Source organism: Heterodontus francisci, chromosome 16, assembly GCF_036365525.1.
Source record: "Heterodontus francisci isolate sHetFra1 chromosome 16, sHetFra1.hap1, whole genome shotgun sequence".
Lineage (NCBI taxonomy): Eukaryota > Metazoa > Chordata > Chondrichthyes > Heterodontiformes > Heterodontidae > Heterodontus > Heterodontus francisci.
Window position 1 is genome coordinate 94293253 of NC_090386.1, and position 25890 is coordinate 94319142.

A 25890-nucleotide genomic window follows, 5' to 3' on the forward strand; every position below is an offset into this window, starting at 1 on the left:
ATCCACTATTAAGAAAGTAGTAACAGGACATTTAAAAAGTCAAAATGCAATCCATCAGAGTCAGCATGGTTTTATGAAGGTTAAATCGTGTTTGACTAATTTGCTAGCGTTCTTCGAAGCTGTGACAAGCAAAGTGGATAATGGGGATCGTGTAGATGTAGCATATCTGGACTTCCAGAAGGCATTTGATAAGGTGCCCCATGAAAGGTTAATACACAAGATAAGATCACATGGCGTTAGGGGCAATTTATTAGCTTGGATAGAGGATTGGCTAACACACAGAAAACAGAGAGTCGGGATGAATGGGTCTTTTTTTGGTTGGCAAGATGTAACTAGTGGGGTGCCACAGGGTTCGGTCCTTGGGCCCCAACTAATTACAATCTATATCAATGACTTGGATGCAGGGATAGAAGGTACTATAGCCAAATTTGCAGATGACACTAAAATAGGTGGGATAATAAGTTACAATAAAGAAATAAGAAATTTACAAATCGATATGAATAGGTTAGGTGAATGGGCCAAAATTTGGCAGATGGAGTTTATTGTGGATAAGTGTGAAGTTATCAATTTTGTTCGGAAGAATAGAAAGGCAAATTATTATCTAAATAGAGAAAAACTTCAGAGTGCTTCGGTGCAGAGGGATCTGGGTGTCCTCGTGCATGAATCGCAGAAAGCTAGTATGCAGGTACAGCAGGTACTAAGGAAAGCAAATGGAATTTTGGCATTTATTGCTAAAGGAATAGAATATAAAAGTAGGGAAGTGTTGCTGCAACTGTACAAGGCATTAGTGAGACTGCACCTGGAGTATTGCGCACAGTTTTGGTTCCCTTACTTGAAGAGGGATGTAGTTGCATTGGAGGCAGTTCAGAGGAGGTTCACTAGATTGATTCCTGGGATGAGGGGTTTGTCTTATGAAGAGAGATTGAGCATAGGCCTTTACTCTCTAGAGTTTAGAAGAATGAGAGGAGATCTAATTGAGGTATATCAGATGATTAAGGGGATTGACAAAGTAGACGTAGGGAGGATGTTTCCTCTTGTGGGGCAATCTAGAACGAGTCATAGTTTTAGGATAAAGGGTAGCAGATTTAAAGCAGAGATGAGGAGAAATTACTTCTCTCAAAGGGTCGTGAGTCTGTTGAATTCACTACCCCAGAGTGCGGTGGATGCCGCGACATTCAGTAAATTTAAGGAGGAGATGGTCAGATTTTTAAGTAGTAATGGGTTGAAGGGTTATGGAGAATGGGCAGGAAAGTGGAGTTGAGGCCGAGATGACATCAGCCATGATCGTATTGAATGGCGGGACAGGCTCGAGGGGCTGAATTGCCTACTCCTGCTCCTAGTTCTTATTCTATAACTATGTCCCCTAGTTTGAGATTCCCCCACCAGTGGAAACATATTCTCAACATCTACCCTGTCAAGTTCAAGCCCCCTTAAAATCTTATGTTTCAACAAGATCACCTCTCATTCTTCTAAACTCCAATGGATAAAGGCCTAATCTGTTTAGCCGTTCTTGATAAGATAACCCCTTCATCTCAGGAATCAGCCTAGTGAACCTTTTCTGAACTGCCTCCAATGCTAGCATATCCTTTCTTAAATACGGAGACCAAAACTCTACGCAGTACTCCAGCTGTGGCCTCACCAACACCCTATACAGTTGTAACAAGACTTCCCTGTTTTTAAACTCTAACCCCCTCACAATAAAGGCCAAAATTCCATTTGCCTTCCTAATTACTTGCTGCACCTGCATGCTAACTTTTTGTGTTTCATGCACAAGAACACCCAGATCCCTCTGTGGTGCAGTATTTTGTCTTTCTCCATCTAAATAACAACCTGCCTTTTGATTCTTCCTACTAAAGTGGATGAACTCACCCTTTCCCACACTGAACTCCATCTGCCAAGTTTTTGCCCACTCACTTAACCTATTTATGTGTGTCCTCATCACAACATGCCCTCCCACCTATTTTTGTATCGTCAGCAAATTTGGATACACTGAACTCTGTCCCTTCCTCCAAGTCATTGATATAGATAGTAAATAGTTGAGGCCCTAGGACAGATCCTTGTGGCACCCCACTAGTTACGGCTTTCCAACCTGAAAAAGACCCATTGATCCTGACTCTCTGCCTTCTGTGTGTTAGCCAATCTTCAATCCATGCCAACACATTTCCCCCAATACCCTGAGAGCTCTTATTTTGTGCAATAACATTTTATGTGGCACCTTATCAAACGCTTACTGAAAATCCAAATACACTTTAACTTTCCAAATATTGACTGGAAATACTATAGTTCGAGTACTTTAGATGGGTCAATTTTTGTCCAGTGTGTGCAGGAGGGTTTTCTAACACAGTATGTAGACAGGGCAACCAGGGGCGATGCCACATTGGATTTGGTACTGGGTAATGAACCCGGCCAGGTGTTAGATTTAGATGTAGGTGAGCACTTTGGTGATAGTGATCACAATTTGGTTAGGTTTACCTTAGCGATGGGCAGGGACAGGTATATACCGCAGGGCAAGAATTATAGCTGGGGGAAAGGGAATTATAATGCGATTAGGCAAGATTTAGGATGCGTAGGATGGGGAAGGAAACTGCAGGGGATGGGCACAATCGAAATGTGGAGCTTATTCAAGGAGCAGCTACTGCTTGTCCTTGATAAGTATGTACCTGTCAGGCAGGGAGGAAGTTGTCGAGCGAGGGAGCCGTGGTTTACTAAAGAAGTTGAAGCGCTTGTCAAGAGGAAGAAGGCGGCTTATGTTAGGATGAGATGTGAAGGCTCAGTTAGGGCGCTTGAGAGTTACAAGCTAGCCAGGAAGGATCTAAAGGGAGAGCTAAGAAGAGCAAGGAGAGGACACGAGAAGTCATTGGCGGATAGGATCAAGGAAAACCCTAAGGCTTTCTATAGGTATATCAGGAATAAAAGAATGACTAGAGTTAGATTAGGGCCAATCAAGGATAGTAGTGGGAAGTTGTGTGTGGAATCAGAGAAGATAGGGGAAGCGTTAAATGAATATTTTTCGTCAGTATTTACAGTAGAGAAAGAAAATGTTGTCGAGGAGAATACTGAGATTCAGACTACTAGGCTAGATGGGATTGAGGTTCACAAGGAGGAGGTGTTAGCAATTTTGGAAAGTGTGAAAATAGATAAGTCCCCTGGGCCAGATGGGATTTATCCTAGGATTCTCTGGGAAGCCAGGGAGGAGATTGCAGAGTCTTTGTCCTTGATCTTTATGTCGTCATTGTCGACAGGAATAGTGCCGGAAGACTGGAGGATAGCAAATGTTGTCCCCTTGTTCAAAAAGGGGAGTAGAGACAGCCCTGGTAATTATAGACCTGTGAGCCTTACTTCGGTTGTGGGTAAAATGTTGGAAAAAGTTATAAGAGACAGGATTTATAATCATCTTGAAAAGAATAAGTTCATTAGCGATAGTCAGCACGGTTTTGTGAAGGGTAGGTCGTGCCTCACAAACCTTATTGAGTTTTTCGAGAAGGTGACCAAACAGGTGGATGAGGATAAAGCAGTGGATGTGGTGTATATGGATTTCAGTAAGGCGCTTGATAAGGTTCCCCACGGTAGGCTATTGCAGAAAATACGGAAGTATGGGGTTGAAGGTGATTTAGAGCTTTGGATCAGATATTGGCTAGCTGAAAGAAGACAGAGGGTGGTGGTTAATGGCAAATGTTCATCCTGGAGTTTAGTTACTAGTGGTGTACCGCAAGGATCTGTTTTGGGGCCACTGCTGTTTGTCATTTTTATAAATGAACTGGAAGAGGGTGTAGAAGGGTGGGTTAGTAAATTTGCGGATGACACGAAGGTCGGTGGAGTTGTGGATAGTGCCGAAGGATGTTGTAGGGTACAGAGGGACATAGATAGGCTGCAGAGCTGGGCTGAGAGATGGCAAATGGAGTTTAATGCGGAAAAGTGTGAGGTGATTCACTTTGGAAGGAGTAACAGGAATGCAGAGTACTGGGCTAATGGGAAGATTCTTGGTAGTGTAGATGAACAGAGATCTTGGTGTCCAGGTACATAAATCCCTGAAAGTTGCTACCCAGGTTAATAGGGCTGTTAAGAAGGCATATGGTGTGTTCGCTTTTATTAGTAGGGGGATCGAGTTTCGGAGCCATGAGGTCATGCTGCAGCTGTACAAAACTCTGGTGAGACCGTACCTGGAGTATTGCGTGCAGTTCTGGTCACCGCATTATAGGAAGGATGTGGAAGCTTTGGAAAGGGTGCAGAGGAGATTTACTAGGATGTTTCCTGGTATGGAGGGAAGGTCTTACGAGGAAAGGCTGAGGGACTTGAGGTTGTTTTCGTTGGAGAGAAGGAGGAGGAGAGGTGACTTAATAGAGACATATAAGATAATCAGAGGGTTAGATAGGGTGGATAGTGAGTCTTTTTCCTCGGATGGTGATGGCAAACACGAGGGGACATAGCTTTAAGTTGAGGGGTGATAGATATAGGACAGATGCGAGAGGTAGTTTCTTTACTCAGAGAGTAGTAGGGGCGTGGAACGCCCTGCCTGCAATAGTAGTAGACTCGCCAACTTTAAGGGCATTTAAGTGGTCATTGGATAGACATATGGATGAAAATGGAATAGTGTAGGTCAGATGGTTTCACAGGTCGGTGCAACATTGAGGGCCGGAGGGCCTGTACTGTACTGTAATGTTCTAATGTTCTAAAAACTACATCCCCTTTATCCACTCTGCTTGTTATATCCTCAAAGAATGCTAACAAATTTGTCAACATGACTTCCCTTTAATAAAACCATGTTGACTCTGTTTGATTACATTATATTTTTCTAAATGTCCTGCTATTTCTTCCTTAGTAATGGACTGTAGCATTTTCCCAATGACAGATGTTAAGCTAACTGGTCTATAGTTTCCTGCCTTCTGTCTCCCTCCTTTCTTGAATAGGGGCGTCACATCAGCGGTTTTCCAATCCGCTGGTACCCTACTGGAATCCAGTGAGTTTTGGTATATTATGACCAATGCCTCCACTATTTCTGCAACCACTTCTTTTAAAACCCTTGGATGCAGGCCACCAGGTCCTGGCGACTTGTCTTGCCCTTAATATACTTATAAAACACCTTGGGATTTTCCTTTATCTTGTCCGTCAGTGATTTTTCATGCCCCCTCTTCGCTCTCCTAATTACTTTTTTAAGTACCCCCCCTACACTTTCTATATTCTTCTACGCTGACATACTCAAGTAGGAGTGGCATAATCTGCAAATACAAACCCTAGGGTATTGGTGGTAGGGAATTACTCCGACATTTAAAAAAATTCATTCACGGGTTGTCGGAATCGCTGGTCAGCATTTATTGCCCAACCCTAATTTTCCTTATAGCAGTTTTTTTGATAGAATTGAGTGGCCATTTCAGAGGACAGTTAAGAGTCATCCACATTGCTGTGGGTCTGGAGTCACATGCAGGCCAGAATGGGTAAGGACAGCAGATTTCCTTCCCCAGGAACATTTGTGAACCAGTTGGGTTTTTATGACAATCTGGTAGTTTCATGGTCACCAGTACAGAGTTTTCTTTTGGCACAGATTTATTTATTTAATTAGTTAAATAAATTTAAATTTCCCAGCTCCATGGTAGAATTTGAACACATGTCCCTGGATCATTAGTTCAGGGCTCTACTAGTTCAGTGAAAGAATTACTTGCTCCCTAGTAAGAGTTTTTCTAAGGCAATGTCTAAACAACTGATGAATAAAGTACCACTGTAATTTAAAGAATTTGGTCTCTTGTGACATTGTTCTCCTCATATAATACAAGGCAAGAAAGTCAAAGGGATTTCCCTCTTTGAAACTGTTTGTTGCTACTTGTAATACAGAGACAAATTAAAAGACCGCAAGAAAATACTGAACAGCAAAGCGAAAACTTTTGCAAAAATACAGAAATGCACAGGAGAGAAAAAAAAGCGCTGCAGAATGTTAGACGTACAAAATAAATGTCCGCTGGCTAGAAAAAAACATTCGCCACCAACTCCAATAATCGCAACTTTGCTTTAAGGATTATGTCAAAGCAGGTGAAGCCTGGAGCAGTTGTGCATCAATTTTATATGGGCAAGGTGCCACTGGAAGCAGAAATCTGCCAAAATTTGTAAATCTTAGCACCTTATCTGAATAATTCTAACATTTAAATGAGACTTCCATTTGCCTGAAGCACGAACTCATTTGGCCGAGCAAAACCATACATTGGAAAATCTGCTGTACTATAGATCAAGCACACAAGGTCATGCAATTGATCGTGACTTGCAACTGCTAGAAATGAGGTTCTCTATTGTTGATGCAGAATTTTGAGATATTTAAATGCCAAAACTTAACCTTAAGAATATTTTTAATAAACATCTTTATTCCCAATCAGTTCTATCAATATAGAGACAAGAAGAAAATTATCCACTGAAAAAGGAAATGATGCAAATACAAACGAAGGTCCCAGCAGCACGTATAGAAATAAAAATAAATTAATATTTCCAGCATGGATCCTTCAGTTCTGTTGAAGATCTACAGCTGAAATGATGACCTATTACAGAATTTTAAAAAAAATCTACTTGAAACCTAATAAGAAATATTTTCAATTACTCACCAATCACATTGCATTCTTCACTTCTCATTCGTTCAATATCAGATCTCTCTACAATGTTACTCTGATCAGTTTGCTCCCTAGGTAGATTTTTTCTAAGGCTTTGTCTGAACAACTGACGAAAAGTAAATTAAAAAATGAAATAATTTATAATCATAAGTATGTAAAAGTTTGTATTGCACATATTGATTGCTGCAGACAAAGTCCCTTTTCAAGAATGGGATACAAAAATACCTGCCAATATTCTGGCATCCAACATAACCAAAAGTCTATAGCCCTGATTTTGCAACGGAAGCAAAATTGGGGCTGCACTCACCTGCAATTTAGGCAAACATGCAACAGCAGGACAGCTGAATTGTGTGAAGCCAGCTCCTCCTCCTAATTTTAATAAAAAGAAAAGACTTGCATTTATGTAGCTCCTTTCATGACTTCAGGACATCCAAAAGTGCATTACAGTCAATTAAATACTTTTGAAGTGTAGTCACTGTTGTAATGTAGGAAACGTGGCAGCCTATTTGCACACAGCAAGCTCCCACAAACAGCAATGAGGCAATGGCCAGATAATGTTTTTTTTCAGGTTGGTGGAAAATGGGCACAGGGAGATCGACCAACAAGAGGTGGAGTTGGGGGGTAATCCATTGGTGCAGCAGCTTTTGAAGGAGTCCTGCTTGCCATGAAAGGGGAGCATTTTGTCTTTGTCCCTTTTTCTATACACTCATTTGTCACAGAAAAGCCAAACAGAAATGGCAGACATATTGTGAGTTACACAACTGGATAAATGTGGAATACTCTAATGCACTCACAAAGACTGACCACAACAGTGACTATCTGGGTGCCCTGCCAACTAACATCAGGATGCATGTTTCCAGAAGTCTGATCACAACCAGCACAAACAGACATGCACTGATATGGGCTTCTTGTCAGTTACTGACCAATAACTTTGGTTGAGGCACATGCCTCACTGTATTTATACTCCACTGGTGTTTGAAGCTATTCTATGTGGTGTATATCAGCTATGGCAACCAAAGAAAGCTGCAGTTCCTTACAACCACCTGTTTAGTCTATTTGAGCCTTAGATATTTTTGGCCAACATAGTCTGCTACATAATAAGGGTATGGTAGCATGGTATGTTATTGGACTAGTAACCCGGACTAATGATCCAGAGACATGAGTCCAAATCCAATAATGGCAGCTGGGGAATTTAAATTCAGTTAGTTAAATAAATCTGGAACAAAAAGCTAGTCTCAGTAATGATGACCTTGAAACTACTGGATTGTCATAAAAACCTATCCAGTTCACTATGTCCTTCAGGGAAGAAAATCTGCCGTCCTTACCCAGTCTGACCTGCATGTGACTCCAGGCCCACAAAAATGCCTGTGGTGGTGGTGACATGTTTCTGTGCCCTGCTCAAGGATGACCTGCAGCCCATGGGCTCCGGTGGACATCCCATGCCTTTGTTCCTCCTAGTGGCAGCGGTTCTCAAGCCTGACATCTCTGCAGCCTTTTAGGGGCCCAACAGGGACCTTTGTTGAGTCACACAATCAGCAGTGCACCACTGCATCAGGGAGGTCACCAATGCCCTGCACCAGAAGGCCAGCGAGTATGTCCGCTTCAGGACGGAGTCTCACAACCAGGCCCAGAGGGCCATTGGTTCTGGCACCATTACCATAGAGAACCATAGGTTGTAATGTTCAAAGACTGCACTCATGTGGCCATCAGGCCTACTGCCAGGCTACCACCTGCAGATGTCACCATTAAAGGAGCCCTCTCAATCTAGGTGAAGCTGGTATGTGAACACCGCAGATGCTTGCAGCAAATATGTGACCACTTCTCAGGCAGCTGCCATGACACCTGGGTGTTGCACCAGTCCTGGCTGCCACTGCTGTTCACTGAACTGGCTCAGATGGAGGGGTGGCTTCGTGGAGATAAGGGCTATCCTTTGCAGACATGACTCCCAACACCCGTGACAGACTCCACCACTGTTGCAGAGATACAATGCCAGCCACTGAGCAACATGAGCCACCATTGAGCAAGAGATTGGCATGCTGAAAGAGCGCCTCCAATGCCTGTATGGATAGGGTGATGCCCTGAACTACGGGCCGAAAAGGCCAGCTCCTTTCTGTACTGCTCTGCACAACTATGCACCCAATAGGGGCCAGGCCTGGCATGATGAGGAGAGATGTCAACAGCATTCCTCCTCGGACTATGAGGACGCTGAGGACCTACAACATGAAAGACGCAAGGGAGGGCAGATGGCACCCAGGCTCTGCACGTAGGGCTAGCAATGAGCTAGGGATGTACGGAAGTGGCTTATCAGACAAAGGCTCTCTGCTCCATAGGAACCGACATGAGCTCTGCAAGCCACACATCATCCTCGCTCAACCTTAGCCTTTTCAGTCTCTCTTCATAACTGAAATGCTCCAGCCCAGGCAACATCTTGGTGAATCTCCTCTGCACCCTCTCCAGTGCAATCACATCCTTCCTATAGTGTGGTGCCCAGAACTGTACACAGCACTCCAGCTGTGACCTAACTAGCGTTTTATACAGCTCCATCATAACCTCCCTGCTCTTATATTCTATGCCTCGGCTGATAAAGGCAAGTATCCCATATGCCTTCCTAGCCACCTTATCTACCTGTGCTTCTGCCTTCAGCGATCAATGGACAAGTACACCAAGTGAAAGATGTATTTACATTACTGTGACACCCGTGCATTCCCATTTGTGTCAGCGTGTTCTCTGTAAACCTATAATAACTTTTATGGTCTACATAAATCTCACGTCCTGCAATGTGCAGATTTAAGATTATTCCCCCAGGTGCAGCACGCCTTGAGTGGGAGAAGAGGATCGCAACTTCACAGGACACTGGGACACAGCAGGGTAAGTATGTGGCAGCAAAGCAGAAAGCGCTGGGGTCACTCAGCAGGTTAGGCGGCATCTGTGGAGAGAGAAGCAGAGTTAACTTTCAGGTCTGTGAACTTGGACAAGTTAACTCTGCTTCTCTCTCCACAGATGCTGCCTGACCTGCTGGATTTCTGCAGCACTTTCTGCTTTGCTGCCAGATTGACAGCAGCCCCACTCTTCAGTAGTCAGGTAAGTACTCTTTGACAGGTGTCAGGAAGCAGGTGCTGGGGTGCTTAAAAAAGGGCCCCAGCACCTGCTGCACAACTGTCAAAGGGTTCCTCACTGCGCCGAATGTCCCGCCGCTCCCCACGTAATATCGTGGGGGAGGCTCGGCGCAGTGATGCTCATGAGCCCTCACGCACAATATCGTGGGGGCTCTGCGGCAGCAACTAAAAGTGGGCACCCCGCTGAGTTGAAAGGTGCCGCCGCGCAGCATGGCGCCCGAATAAAATTCAGCCCAGTGAGTGGCAAGAATGTGGCAGATGGAATATAATATGGAAAAATGTGCAGAGCATTTCTTAAATGGGAAGAGATTAGGAAGTGTAGATATACAAAGGGACCTGGGTGTTCTTGTCAATAAATCACTGAAAGCTAACATGCAGGTGCAGCAAGCAATTAAGAAGGCTAATGGTATGTTAGCCTTTATCGCAAATGTATTTGAGTACAGGAGTAGTGAAGTCTTACTTCATTTGTATAGAACCTTGGTTAGACCCCACCTGGAGCAGTGTGTGCAGTTTTGGTCCCCTTCCCTTACGAAGAATACTACCATAGAGGGAGTGCAACAAAGGTTCACCAGATCTGTTCCCGGGATGGTGGGACTGTCCTACGAAGAGAGATTGGGGAAACTGGGTCTGTGTTCTCTAGAGTTTCGAAGAATGAGAGGTGATCTCATTGAAACCTACAAATCACTTAAAGGGATGGACAGGGTAGATGCAAGTAAGATGTTTCCCCTGTTTGGGGGGTATAGAACCAGGGGACACAATTTCAAAATAAGGGGGAAGTCACTTAGGACAGAGATGAGGAGACATTTCTTTACTCAGAGGGTTGAGAATCTTTGGAATTCTCTACCCCAGAGGGCTGAAGAAGCTCAGTCACTGAGTATGTTTAAAGTAGAGATTGACATATTTCTAAATACCAATATCATAAAGGGATATGGGGATAGTGCGAGAAAAAGGAATTGAAGTGGATGATCATCCATGATATAATTGAATGGGGAGCAGGCTCGATGGGCTGAATGGCCTACTCCTGCTCCTATCTTCCTTTGTTCTCAAGAGAAATTAGGGATGGATAATAAATGTTAGCTTTGCCAGCATCACCTGCTTCCCATGAATGAATTGAAAAAAGATGAAGGCAACAAGGGTGCTCCCTGGATTATGAGCATTATGATGTTTCTTCTTAATAAGTTGCTTTGCAGAATATCAGCTGACAAACATCAGTAGTCACAAAAGTACTTAACATAATATGATATATTATCTAGATACTCCTTCATTCTTTGATCGATGTGCATCCTGCACACACTGCAGAACTGGAACCTAGATCTGATCAATATTCTTGGAAAATCACATGGTGGATGTTCCCTCCAAATGATGATTCTGACCTCAAGACATTATGATATTGGGTGATGCTAATTTACCCACTCTTGCATTCTATGAAGCCTCTACCTCATGGGGGAAGAGACAGTTTGTTGTCCCCAGACAGGAACAGTGTTCTCTGCCCTAATGTCACCCATTTTACCAAATACTTTCTAACCGAACTAGTTATCAGTAACCTCTGGTACCATTCATGACTTGGACCATACCTTATCTGTGCTTTCTTTTGCTAAATCATCACCTTATTTCTCTTGTTATGATGGTGCTTCAATATTTTTTGAGGACTTGTGTATCTTAGAATTATGGACATTGTTTTATTTGGGAAAACTGAAAAGGACTCCATAGATGCTGAACTTTGTTTTTTTTTAAAAGGAAAGGTCATCGGATGGTCTTTGGGACTTGGTTTGTAAACAACCCTTACTGGAAGTCACCCACCTTCAGATAAATATTCAGCAGGAGTTTTTTGACTTAGAGGAGGTGTTTACAGAGAAGTGACAGGTCAAGATTTATAGAGGTCAGGAGGCTGGACTCTTGAGATATTGTTTTTGGTTTCGCTTTGGACCGTCAGTTGGGGTTCAGACATTGTTTTGAAAGAAGTTCTAAAAAAACAGCCAAAACAGCAGTCACTGCAGCTCAGCCTTTTCCATCTCTTTGAAAAGCCTGATAGCTTTTCCATCTCTTTGAGAAGCGCTTTGAAGCGAGTGTAAGAAATAGAGAAATTGATGCTGCTTTCCTCCTGAAAGGACTGACAGACACCCCTGTTGCCACATTTCGCCCAGAAAACCTGCCAAACTGATCTTCAACATAGCCTGAAAACAACTGTTCTAGAAAGATCCCAATGACCGCCGTCTACACGTATTTGGGACGCCAAACCAAAAAAGGGACAACTGACATCTTTCCATATTTTTTTTTTCAAGAATTAGCAAGTATTTGGACAAAGTATTCTATTTTTTTCAGTTAACCAGTGTGTGTATGTGTGTGTGTGTGCGTGTATGAGGGGCTAAGGTAAAAGGGAACTTTGATAATTCACTCTGTGTGTTAATGCTTTGCTTCATTATTGGTTATGTCTTGTTTTATAATAAACTAATAATTTTGTTGTTTATTAAAGAAACATGGTTGGTGTATTTTATTCTGGGATAAAGAGTAGAGTCTATGATTGACCACTATCGGTAACTGGGTAAACATTTAAATAGACGTTGTGACCTGTGGAGAAGAGGAACGAGAAAAGACAGTGCACTCCTCCCACCTCAGAATTAGAATTAGAACATTACAGCGCAGTACAGGCCCTTCGGCCCTCGATGTTGCGCCGACCTGTGAAACCATCTGACCTACACTATTCCATTTTCATCCATATGTCTATCCAATGACCACTTAAATGCCCTTAAAGTTGACGAGTCTACTACTGTTGCAGGCAGGGCGTTCCACGCCCCTACTACTCTCTGAGTAAAGAAACTACCTCTGACATCTGTCCTATATCTATCACCCCTCAACTTAAAGCTATGTCCCCTCGTGTTTGCCATCACCATCCGAGGAAAAAGACTCTCACTATCCACCCTATCTAACCCTCTGATTATCTTATGTCTCTATTAAGTCACCTCTCCTCCTCCTTCTCTCCAACGAAAACAACCTCAAGTCCCTCAGCCTTTCCTCGTAAGACCTTCCCTCCATACCAGGAAACATCCTAGTAAATCTCCTCTGCACCCTTTCCAAAGCTTCCACATCCTTCCTATAATGCGGTGACCAGAACTGCACGTAATACTCCAGGTGCGGTCTCACCAGAGTTTTGTACAGCTGCAGCATGACCTCGTGGCTCCGAAACTCGATCTCCCTACTAATAAAAGCTAACACACCATATGCCTTCTTAACAGCCCTATTAACCTGGGTAGCAACCTTCAGGGATTTATGTACCTGGACACCAAGATCTCTCTGTTCATCTACACTACCAAGAATCTTCCCATTAGCCCAGTACTCTGCATACCTGTTACTCCTTCCAAAGTGAATCACCTCACACTTTTCCGCATTAAACTCCATTTGCCATCTCTCAGCCCAGCTCTGCAGCCTATCTATGTCCCTCTGTACCCTACAACATCCTTCGGCACTATCCACAACTCCACCGACCTTCGTGTCATCCGCAAATTTACTAACCCACCCTTCTACACCCTCTTCCAGGTCATTTATAAAAATGACAAACAGCAGTGGCCCCAAAACAGATCCTTGCGGTACACCACTAGTAACTAAACTCCAGGATGAACATTTGCCATTAACCACCACCCTCTGTCTTCTTTCAGCTAGCCAATTTCTGATCCAAAGCTCTAAATCACCTTCAACCCCATACTTCCGTATTTTCTGCAATAGCCTACCGTGGGGAACCTTATCAAACGCCTTACTGAAATCCATATACACCACATCCACTGCTTTACCCTCATCCACCTGTTTGGTCACCTTCTCGAAAAACTCAATAAGGTTTGTGAGGCACGACCTACCCTTCACAAAACCGTGCTGACTATCGCTAATGAACTTATTCTTTTCAAGATGATTATAAATCCTGTCTCTTATAACTTTTTCCAACATTTTACCCACAACCGAAGTAAGGCTCACAGATCTATAATTACCAGGGCTGTCTCTACTCCCCTTCTTGAACAAGGGGACAACATTTGCTATCCTCCAGTCTTCCGGCACTATTCCTGTCGACAATGACGACATAAAGATCAAGGACAAAGGCTCTGCAATCTCCTCCCTGGCTTCCCAGAGAATCCTAGGATAAATCCCATCTGGCCCAGGGGACTTATCTATTTTCACACTTTCCAAAATTGATAACACCTCCTCCTTGTGAACCTCAATCCCATCTAGCCTAGTAGCCTGAATCTCAGTATTCTCCTCGACAACATTTTCTTTCTCTACTGTAAATACTGACGCAAAATACTCATTTAACACTTCCCCTACCTCCTCTGATTCCACACACAACTTCCCACTACTATCCTTGATTGGCCCTAATCTAACTCTAGTCATTCTTTTATTCCTGATATACCTATAGAAAGCCTGTTGTAACACTCTGTAAAACAAATCAGCTACTTTAATAAATCAAAAACATTTTAATACTTTTTGAGGCACTCTGATAGGATGTCTTTAGAAATCTATTTGTAATTTTTTTGTGATTTGGCAGGTGGGAAAAGATGAAATGTGTACTTTTTAATAAGAAAGTCCCAACAGAAACAGTGGACTACTGAATCAAATTGTTCTTTACTGATGGGCTGTTCTTAATTTTCACCATCATTATGGCATGTGCTAAAATTAAACACAATTACCTTTAATAATCTGTAATTTATTAAGGGTTGGGCAGGCTGAGAGTTGAGTTTTTCAACTCCACCAGTCTCCTTCCATATCATCAGCTTCTTGGTGGGTGGAGCCAGCTCTATCGTTGCGATTATGTCTGAGAAGTCCCCAATCTGATCACGAATAGTCTTACTATCAAGCTCCTTCACGCAATCCACAGTAAGCTTCCGCCTCCTCTTACCCCGTTTTCTTTCTGAAGAAACTAACAAGACAAGAATATCAGTACAAGGTAGACCTGGATAACTTGTTCCATAGTTCTTCCAACATTTTTGACATGATACTGCAAGTACCAATTACCACTCATTACTCTGCCTCATATGCTGTAACTATGGTACAATGCAGATTGTATCACAAACTGTACACCACCTTTCTGAAAGAGAATGCCATCACTAAACATTCATTTTAAATATAAAGAGGGAAGACAGCTTTTGTGCAATGAAAGTGCTGACTTTGCTCAGTACTTGTACAAGTAATATAACTCATCACTACAGGCTAGCCTATGCATATATTCTCCAACAACAGACATACTGCCACACTTATACATTCATTGACATGAGCAGCCACAGTCAACTTATAGCAAATATCACAATGGGATATTCCCCATATGTTAATTGACAAAACTGGAGGACTGATTTTCATCCCCCTGCCCAGTGGGAATGGTGTGGGTGAAGAGAGGTTAAAGGCACATTTGTGACCATCCTTCACCATTCCCCCCCCCCCCTCCCCGTTCCTGCCCCAACCCCCCGATCATTTTAGCTGACCAATTTCTGGCTGCATGTCAGGTAAGCAGGGCCCTAAATAAAAAGGTCTAAGTTGTACTCTGATGACATCAAATCCACTCCGATTGTATTTCCATTTAAATTCACTGATGAACTGCCAATTCTCGGATGTGCCTGCAACACCTAGTAGGGTTGACATCTGAGAAATCCTGAAGCAATAGATCACAAGATCGTTTTCTGTCTGGATTGCCAGGAATGCTTGAAGCTTCCAAATCACCACCTCTACACTTCTATTGCCTTACAGCCCTACAATCAAGTGTCTCTTATTATGGAAGTCATTCTTGTTCCTCTCTTCTGTATGGAGGAAGACATGGGGGAAGATGTGCAGTAACAGCAAGCATTGCCACCAGCAACTGGGCATTTCAGAATAAATTAGATGCAGGAGGCCATACAAAGTACGCAGGGAAATAAGGCCAAGATTTACTTTCCTGGATCTATCTGAGGAGCAGTGCAGGAGGAGGCTGCTCTTCTTCTGACAGGCTGTTATAGATCTCTGCAACCTTCTGCAATATTACCTGCTGCCTGCTGGACTGCCAGCAGCCCTCAAAATCACCACAATTTGTGTACCACTGGATCCTTTCAGTGTGCAACAGAGAACATCAGGTGCCTCTCACAGTCTGCAGTTCACACTTGGATGAAGCAAGTGACTGATGCCCTCTTTGCCATGGACAAACAGTACATCACCTTCCTGACTGATCTCAACAGTTGACAGAATGAAGCTCAGAGTTTTAGTGGACTTCCCTTGCATGCAGGATGTGATTGATTGTGCACACATAGCCATTAGAGCACCAACAGAAAAGGGTACCACTTCAATAATGTACAGCATTAGACAGGAGCAAGATCATGCAGGTCTGTGAAAGGTACCCAGGGAGCTGCCAGCATGTTTTTATCCTCAAAATACTCCACCATCCTCATGATTCACTCTTAAGAGGAACCTGATAGATGGCTGGTGGTGGACAACTGATACTCTCTGGAGAACTCCCCTGCGCAACCCTTGTGTGGCACAGATACAATTGAAACCAAGGCGTAACCAGGATGCTTATAGAGCACATGATTGCACTGCTTAAGCAGAGTTTTGGATGTCTGGACCGCTCAGGGGGCTCCCAGCAATTTGCCCGATATAGCGTGTCATGCATTGTCATGGTCTGCTGCACACTGCACAACAATGAATTGCAGAGAGGTCAGCATTTGGAGGAGGAAGAGCAACAGCTGTAATCATCATCAGACAAGGAAGACCAAGAGGAAAGACAGGAAGCAGCACAGGAAGGAGGGCCTTGTAGCAAGAGATGTCAAAAATCAGTTTAAAGCTCAGCAATTCTGCTGAGCTTCTCACATCCTCCCTGAAAACTTACAAAGAACCCCTCTGCATAACAGTCCTTGAAATTCCCTGCATTGAAGGGCATTCCAACAATTTCTATATCAATTAAATTCTGATTACCGTAGACTGAGAAGCTGCTATTAAATCTCCAAACTGAAGCTATAAAACAATTTATTTAATGCCAAACATAATAATGCCTTCCATTCATTTTTCACCCATTCAATTAACCCATGACCCATATCGTGGATGTGTTGAGTGTAGAAGCAAGATGGAATTAAGATGGGGAGGTGAAACGTAAAAGGAATTGTATTTGACGTGGTGAGTAAGCAATGGTTGGTGGTTGTACAAGTGTTAGAAGGTGAGAAGAGAATAGTGATGTGAAGAGAAGAAAGGAAGAGGTGAGTTTGCTTGGAACGAGAAAGAGTTGCCTTATTGTGCACTTGTGATTATACGGTGAAAGATGTGATGGACGGGAGGTAATAGTTGAGCATGCTGGGGGAGGGTGACAGGGGCATATTGTGAGGTTGTCTTGAGAGGTGAAGAGGTGCACTCAACTATGCTACTCTTGTGAGGTCATTGAACCTCTTTCTACATTGAACCCAGGTTCTAAGGGTGATGCTGTTGGCATGACTCTCTCAGTAACTTCTGCCCAAGCATGCTTGACAGTGGCCTTGGGGATGCTCATGTGGGTGCTGTGGAATAGTACTTCCCTGCTGGCCCTCACTTCTTCCACTAGGCCCTCTAAGGATGCATTTGCAATGTGAGATGAAATCCTCCAAATCATGCCTGCAACCAGCAAGTCTTCCAAGGTTACTTAAAGTAAAATAAAAGTAGGGGATGAAAGCCCACTTTTAAGAAATGTATCTCCACTAATAGTAGAGTTGGGAAAGACGATGAAAATTGCACAGGTCATGTAAGCAGAGTATCCATTTCTGCAGGGGATTCTTCAACTGTTAATGATGCCATTTTGTAAAAATGGCCTGGCCCCTTCAGCCCACATCATGGAGGTTTGTTGCCACCCCCAACCCCCTCCTGCATGCACAATACCCATGGCAATTTAAAAAAAAATCCCTTCTGACTTTTTAAAAAAATAGTATGATCGCTGAGTAGACAACAAAATCACTGCCAAAAGATTATCAGTCAATTAAACTAATTTGCATATTCACCTAGTGGCCTTATTAAAAGATACCTGAATTACAATAGACAAATTATTAAAATCACTATAAAACCCATCATATCATTTGACATCACCCTCTTCGTAGTGTGGGATGACTCATCCAACACACACAATGCCACAAATCACTGGACATTGCAATATTGTCCACGAAGATGTGGGAAATACCTCAATCTACTCCTAATAATTTGGCAGAAGCCCCATGTTTGATTGGCCAAACAGACTCATCTCCAGCTAGTTTAGCCTCCTTCTAGAATGTGTCTTTGCAAAGCAGGTATGGAAAGAGATGCAGTGGTTTTTGTCGAGGTTCATCCCAAGCAGCTCTGTAACACAGTCTGTGCTCTACAGGCTGTTCCCAGGGACGCACACCGAGATAAACATCAACTGCTGCTGGGTGACCACCAGTTCGGTGAAAGACACTTTTTGGTCTGCCCGAAACTTGCTGATCGTCCAGTGCAAAGAGTTGTCTATGACCGAGTGTTGCAGACTGGCGCATTCCAAGGTCCAGGACTACGTGCTGAGGGACGCACTAATGCTTGCGGCAGCCGCTGCAAAGGCTCAATGGGGAAAGACCACTGTGTAAGATCCTCCCACCATAGTGAACTGAGGGGCTGGATCCATGGGAAACCCCTCAGGCTGTATACACCAAATATGGCTTTGCTGTAAAAATGTACATGGCATGTAAAATGGAATGGAAGGGTTCTGAGGCAACTCAATCCTACATTGAAGAAAACTGATTTCCTTTGCACTTTTTGGAATGTCAACTTGGTGCTGTTTTGAACTGTGTTGTAATGTATTTTTTTTTTTACAGATTTTTATAACTAAAGTATATTATTGGGAAAAAAAATGTTTAGCTGCCTGGAGCTAGATGTCTGATTGAGTTCTCAGGTAGAAAGATCCTGGAAGTACTGCACTAGAATCAGGGGCATTTAAAGCCTTTGCACAAGGAGGGTCAGGGGAAACCAGCAGTCTCCAAAAATTCTGCATGCCTGAAAGCCCATTTAGATTTTGTTCGTACTAAGTTGAGAATAGTTCTTATAACAAGTCTATTTCCTTAAAATGAAAAGTGATAAGGCGATGAGTACGTACTCATTATTGAGAAGCAGAATGCGTTGAATGTCACTGAACTATATCAGTCATATGTTTATTTATGACTGCCTCACCTGTGGTGCAAACATAAACTTGCAAGCACCAACGTACTCTTAACTTCAGTCATACTCGGCTGGAATTTTCTCACAGCCAGGATAGTCGTGGCAAATTAGGAAAAATAGACCAGTGGAGGCCTGGACTTCTATTCCACTGCCCATACCAGAATGACCAATGGCTGCTCCTTCCTTCTCTGCCAGATGTGAATTGTGGAAGGGAAGCAGAGCATGGCAAGCCGATAATTCTGCCTTTGATTTGGCCAAACTAAGGTATTGCTAGGAAAGGAGTGTGGTGCTGTCCCTATGTTGGCAGCAGAAGGACCCAATAGTGGTTACTTCTCCTCAAATTAGGCCACAGACATTTACCTTTTTAGATCTCTGCCCATGCCAAGTGCCTCCTGGATGTTTGGGGTCGGTGGGAATTCTTCTGATCTCTTTAAATATTCCCTACATCTTTGGGTGCTGCAGCAATGGTGCCATTTTTCTCTCTAGCAGTGACAGGCTCCCATTTGATAGCAGGGATTCTATCTTTCCAGTGATAACCAGAAAAAGAGCTGAGCATTACAGAGGGGTTAGGGCAGCAAGGCAAAAATCCTGTCCTGACCCTCCTAGGGCAGATTCAGGAATACCTAGTCCATTAGCTTTGGGAAGTCATCAATTACGAACGTAGCAAGAACAAACTATCGCACTTGCCAGAGTCATTATGACACAGAAGGTCGTCATTTGGTCCATCAAACTCAACACCAGCTCGCTGTAGAGCAATCCAGTCAGTCCCATTTGCCTGCTCTATCCCCACAGCCCTGCAAGCTTATTTTCCTCACGTGCCGATCCAGTTTCCTTTTGAAAACAGTGATCATCCCCACTTCCACCACCGTCGCTGAGTAAAAATGTTCTTCCTCACTTTCCCCCATATCGCTTGCCCAAAACCTTAAATCTGCGTCCCCAGTCCTTCAGGTACCATCAGGTAATAGGATCAGCTTTTCCTTGCCTACCTTATCCCTCTCCTCTGACCTTCCGGGAGCGGAGCAGACCTGTGGGGAGAATGCCGAGAGCGGAGCCCAAAAATCGAACCCGAGGATCGAGGCCCAGTCTCCTACCTTCCAGGAGAGCAGTCCAGGCGCGCCAGAGTTTGAAAAAAAAAGTCAAGCGACATCACAGGAAAGCTGCAAGGTGATTGGTTGGTGAGTAACTGCTGTTAGGGAATAGCTCTGAATAGCTGGCTTTGTAACTAAGGTAAGAAAGGTCTACAGTTTATTTTCATATATAGTAAGTAGTTTTTTTTTAGGCAGTTCTGTAGTAACAAGGACCAGGGAAGAAGGGCCCCAGAGTAATTGATATAATTTGATATTAAGCATCTTCCAAAAGGTTTAATTTAAATGGTTAAGTCATGGCAGGAGAGCTCAAAGTCGTGGTGTGCTCCTCGTGCTCCATGTTGGAAGCCGGGACCAATTCCAGTGCCCGGGACCAGCATGCGTGCAGGAAGTGTCTCCAGCTGCAGCTCCTGGAAGCCCGGTTTCAGAGCTGGAGCGGCGGCTGGGGACACTGGAGCATCCGCGAGGCGGAGAGCATTGTGGATAGTACGTATAGAGAGGTGGTCACACCGCAGGCTCAGACTCCATAGGCAGGAAGGGAATGGGTGACCACCAGGTAGAGCAAGAGGACTAGGCAGGCAACGCAGGACTCTCCTGTGGCTATTCCCCTGAAAAACAGATATACTGCTTTTGGTACTGTTGGGGGAATGGCCTCTCAGGGGAAAGCAGCAACAATTTGTTGCACCACGGTTGGCTCTGCTGCACAGGGGAGGAGTAAAAAGTGTGAGAATGCAATAGTTATAGGGGATTCAATTGAAAGGGGAATAGACAGGCGTTTCTATGGCCACAAACGAGACTCCAGGATGGTATGTTGCCTCCCTGGTGCTAGGGTCAAGGATGTCTCAGAGCAGTTACAGGACATTCTGAAGGGGGAGGGTGAACCGCCAGAGGTCGTGGTACACATTGGTACAAACGACGTAGATTAAAAAAAAGGATGAGGTCCTAAAAGCAGAATATAGGGAGTTAGGAAGTAAGTTGCAAGGTAGGACCTCAGGATTACTACCAGTGCCACATGCTAGTCAGAGTAGAAATAGCAGGATATATCGGATGAATACATGGCTGAAGAGATGGTGTGAGGGGGAGGGTTTTAGATTCCTGAGACATTGGGACCGCTTCTGGGGGAGGTGGGACCAGTACAAACTGGAAGGGAAATGAGAGACAGCATTAGATCCAAGGAACAGGCATACAAATTCGCCAGGAAAAACAGCAGACCTGAGGATTGGGAGCAGTTTAGAATTCAACAAAGGAGGACCAAGGGATTGATTAAGAAGGGGAAAATAGAGCAGGACAGTAAGCTTGCGGGGAACATAAAAACTGACTGCAAAGGTTTCTATAGGTATGTGAAGAGAAAAAGATTGGTGAAGACAAATGTAGGTCCTTCACAGTCAGAAACAGGGGAATTTATTATGGGGAACAAAGAAATGGCTGACCAATAAAATGCATATTTTGGTTCTGTCTTCACAAAGGAAGACACAAGTAACATACCAGCAATGTTGGGGAACACAGGGTTTAGTGAGAGGGAGGAACTGAAGGAAATCAGTATTAGTAGAGAAATGGTGTTAGGGAAATTGATGGGATTGAAGGCCGATAAATCCCCAGGCCTGATAATCTACATCCCAGAGTACTTAAGGAAGTAGCCCAAGAAATAGTGGACGCACTGGTGGTCATCTTTCATGATTCTATAGACTCTGGAACAGTTCCTACAGATTGGAGGGTAGCTAATGTAATCCCACTATTTAAAAAGGGAGGTAGAGAGAAAACAGGGAATTATAGACCAGTCAGCCTGACGTCGGTAGTGGGGAAAATTCGAGAGTCCATTATCAAAGAATTTATAGCAGAGCACTTGGAGAACAGTGGTAGAATCGGACAGAATCAGCATGGATTTACGAAAGGGAAATCATGCTTGACAAATCTACTAGAATTCTTCGAGGATGTAACTAGTAGAGTTGATGAGGGGGAGCCAGTGGATGTGGTTTATTTGGACTTTCAGAAGGCTTTCGACAAAATCCCACATAAGAGGTTAGCGTGTAAAATTAAAGTGCATGGGATTGGGGGGGTAGTGTATTGCGATGAGCAGAAAATTGGTTGGCAGACAGGAAACAAAGAGTAGGAATAAAATGGTCTTTTTCCAAATGGCAGGCAATAACTAGTGGGGTACCGCAGGGATCGGTGCTAGGACCCCAGCCATTCACAATATACATTAATGATTTAGATGAGGGAACTAAATGTAATATCTCCAAATTTGCAGATGGCACAAAATTGGGTGGGAAGGTGAGTTGTGAGGAGGTTGCAAGGAGGCTTCAGTGTGATTTGAACAAGTTGACTGAGTGGGCAAATGCATGGCAGATGCAGTATAATGTGGATAAATGTGATGTTATCCACTTTGGTAGCAAAAACAGGAAGGCAGATTATTATCTGAACAGCTATAAACTGAGAGAGGGGAATATGCAACGAGACCTGGGTGTTCTCATACACAAGTCACTGAAGGTAAGTATGCAGGTGCAACAGGTGGTAAAAAGGGTAAATGGTATGTTGGCCTTCATAGCGAGAGGATTCGACTACAGGAGCAGGGATGTCTTGCTGCAATTATACAGGGCTTTGGTGAGGTCACACCTGGAATATTGTGTGTAGTTTTGGTCTCCTTATCTGAGGAAGCATGTTCTTGCTATAGAGGGAGTGCAGCGAAGGTTTACCAGACTGATTCCTGGGATGGCAGGACTGACGTATGAGGAGAGATTGAGTCGGTTAGGATTATATTCGCTGGAGTTCAGAAGAATGAGGGGGGAATCTCATAGAAACGTATAAAATTCTAACAGGACTTGACAGGGTAGATGCAGAAAGGATGTTCCCAATGGTGGGGGGAGTCCAGAACCAGGGGTTATAGTCTAAGGATACGGGATAAACCTTTCAGGACTGAGATGAGGAGAAATTTCTTCACCCAGAGTGGTGAGCCTGTGGAATTCGCTGCCACAGAATGCAGTTGAGGCCAAAACATTGTATGTTTTCAAGAAGGAGTTAGATATAGCTCTTGGGTTTAAAGGGATCAAAGGATATGGGGCGAAAGCAGGAACAGGTTACTGAGTTGGATGATCAGCCATGATCATAATGAATGGTGGAGCAGGCTTGAAGGGCCGAATGGCCTACTCCTGCTCCTATTTTCTATGTTTCTATGTTTATCTAAACTTGTCATAATCTAGTACACCTCTGTCAGATCTCCCCTCAACCTCCTTTGCTCCAAGGAGAACAACCCCAGCTTTTCCAACCTAACCTTGTAACTAAATTCCCTCATCCCTGGAACCATTCACCTCTGCACCCTCTCAAGGACCTTCACATTCTTCCAATGAGTAGTGACCAGAACTGGATGCTATACTCTAGTTGTGGCCTAACCACAGCTTTATAAAAGTTCAGCATAACTTCCCTGCTTTTGTACTCAATACCTCTATTTATGAAGCCCAAGATCTAACTACTCTCTCAATATGTGCTGCCACCTTCACCAATCTGGGCACATGGACCCAAAGGTCTCTCTGCCCCTGCACACTGTTTGGAACTACATAAGAACATAAGAAATAGGAGCAGCAGTAGGCCATTCAGCCCCTCATGCCTGCCCTGCCATTCAATAAGATCATGGCTGATCTGCCCCAGACCTCAACTCCTCTTTCGTGCCAGCTCCTCATAGCCCTCAACTTCCCGATATTTCAAAAATCTATCTACCTCCTCTTTAGATAATTTCAATGATCTAGCCTCTACAACTCTCTAGGGTGGAGTATTCCAGACATTCACTACCCTCAGAGAAGAAATTCCTTCACATCTCAGTTTCAAATGAGTGTCCCCTTATTCTGTAACAATGTCCCCTAGTTTGAGATCCCCCACTAGTGGAAACGTCTTCTCAACATCTACCCTGTCAAGCCCCCTCAGAATTTTGTATGTTTCATTTAAGATCACACCTCATTCTTCTAAACTCTAATGAATAACGGCCTAACCTGTTTAGCCACTCTTGACAAGTCAACCCCTTCATCCCGGGAATCAGCCAAATGAATCTCTTTTGAACTGCCTCCAATGCCAGTATATCCTTTCTTAAATATGGGGACCAAGACTGTAGACAGTACTCACCAACACCCTAATCAGTTGTAACAAGACTTCCCTATTTTTGAACTGCAACCCCCTAGCAATAAAGGCCAAAACTCCATTTGCCTTCTTAATTACTTGCTGCACCTGTATGCTAACTTTTTGTGTTTCTTGCACAAGAACACCCAGCTCTCTGTGTGCTGCACTTTTTTGGAGTCGCTCTGCATTTAAATAATTGTCTGCCTTTTGATTCTTCCTACCAAAGTGCATGACCTCACACATTCCTACATTAAACTCCCTCTGCCAAGTTTTTGCCCACTCTCAACCTATCTATATCCCGTGTCATTAAATATTAAGTGTCCTGAACGACATGTCATGGAGACATGCCAGGTAAGGCACAATTAAAACCAGCAGTTTCACTTCCAGGTAAATCTTGCCTTCCATGGAATCAAACAGTTGATGAGTTTTCTGCAGATTAATGTAGATTACCATTACTGGGATGTCATGCCTAACCTAGAGTGCACAGGATACAAAACATCATGCAAAAGTATTTGGCGAATAATGACACAAGGCTCTGTTTTGGCACTCTACAAAACCTATCTATCTTTGACAGGATGAGAAGTTTTCCAGTCACAATTGGATATCAGTTCACTGCCAAGTAAAGCAACAAAAAAAAATTAGCTTGCCTGAAGGCTCACCTGCAGAAAAAAAAATCCCATCCTTCTCCTGTTCATCTCTGGACTATCCTATTTATCCAGAGATGATGTCATCATGCCCTACTGAGAAACCACAATCAAAACAATTCGCAAACAATTCTCTCTCACTCTGAAGCTTGAAGGACAGAAGGAAATCAGAATGAGGTTAGTTCAGGGTGCCAGTTAAGAGCCTGAACATCAAAGACATGATTTATGTAATTCAACTCACCAAACCCTGAATTGAAGGAGAAACAAATTCACTACCTGTAACAAAGGATGCCAGCCCTGTCTTTGGATTCTTTAATGTTTAGCTGATGCTTAGAGAAACTCTAGCACCGATGTCTGCAAATTAAGAGTGTTCAACAATAGGAAGGGAATTGACCAGTTACGCAAGATCTCCTCTCACACTATACTCCCCAAGGATTTTCAGGACATCCTACAAGAACTATTCCTGTACCCGTGTCTACTACAGGCCCTCCTTCCTCACTTTCCTCTGAAATAGTTGGTGAGACACCCAAACGGAGGGGTTCCCCTAAAAGATGGAGGAAAGTTTGCAGGAGTCCTGGGAGCACCGCAAAAATGTAAGCTGCCAGCAGAAGGCAGAAAGCATTAACCTTCCTTAACTGACTATTGCTGGCCTGTTTCAACGACCCCATGTTAATCTGTTAATTGTATATCAATGGTTTGATTATATGCAGGTGAAGGGTGTTAACTGCAGTCTTAGTTGAGCACTTAGAAGCAGACACTCACTGAGACTGGTGGAAGGTTTTGAGTGAGGAACTACATGTTTGTAATCCTTTTACTCTACACAATAAATGTGAAACTGAGTAAATATAGGCTCCAGCATTATCCTTACATAACCAGCTTTCTGAAGTTTAACACTCCACCTTTAGAGGTGGGTCACTGTGGGGAAGGCACCCAGCTATGTAAATGAGCTGAGTCAGGAAACAGGAGCAGTCTCCTTCCCCTGCAAGCGTTGCACACCTCTGGAATACTGCACCTGTCTGGTACCTGGCAGGGGCCCCCAGAGCAACATTAGTGCTCAGTGCTAATGACTGACCTTGTCTAAGGACAGTTTGATACACAAGATCAAGAAGTTGAAAACAGGAATAGCATTTATACAAGGCTGTGTTTGCTGACAACGCAACCACCAGGTGGTGCAGTACTAGCACATGCGCAAATGCAACCTCTTGCATTGAACGTCACTGTTTGCGACGCTCAG

At 43.7% G+C, this 25890-nt stretch overlaps 1 protein-coding gene across 1 annotated transcript in view; it reads right to left on the reverse strand.

The window, feature by feature from the left end:
* The window catches only part of LOC137378522 (double-strand-break repair protein rad21 homolog), an 84836-nt gene that overhangs the window by 24580 nt on the left and 34366 nt on the right, over positions 1 to 25890 (reverse strand). Inside the window, exons 9-10 of the mRNA XM_068048868.1 lie at positions 14374 to 14603; positions 6582 to 6693 (exon numbers count right to left, since the gene is read on the reverse strand). Of these exons, the coding sequence (XP_067904969.1) occupies positions 6582 to 6693; positions 14374 to 14603 (342 nt within the window). The remainder of the gene's footprint in view (positions 1 to 6581; positions 6694 to 14373; positions 14604 to 25890) is intronic.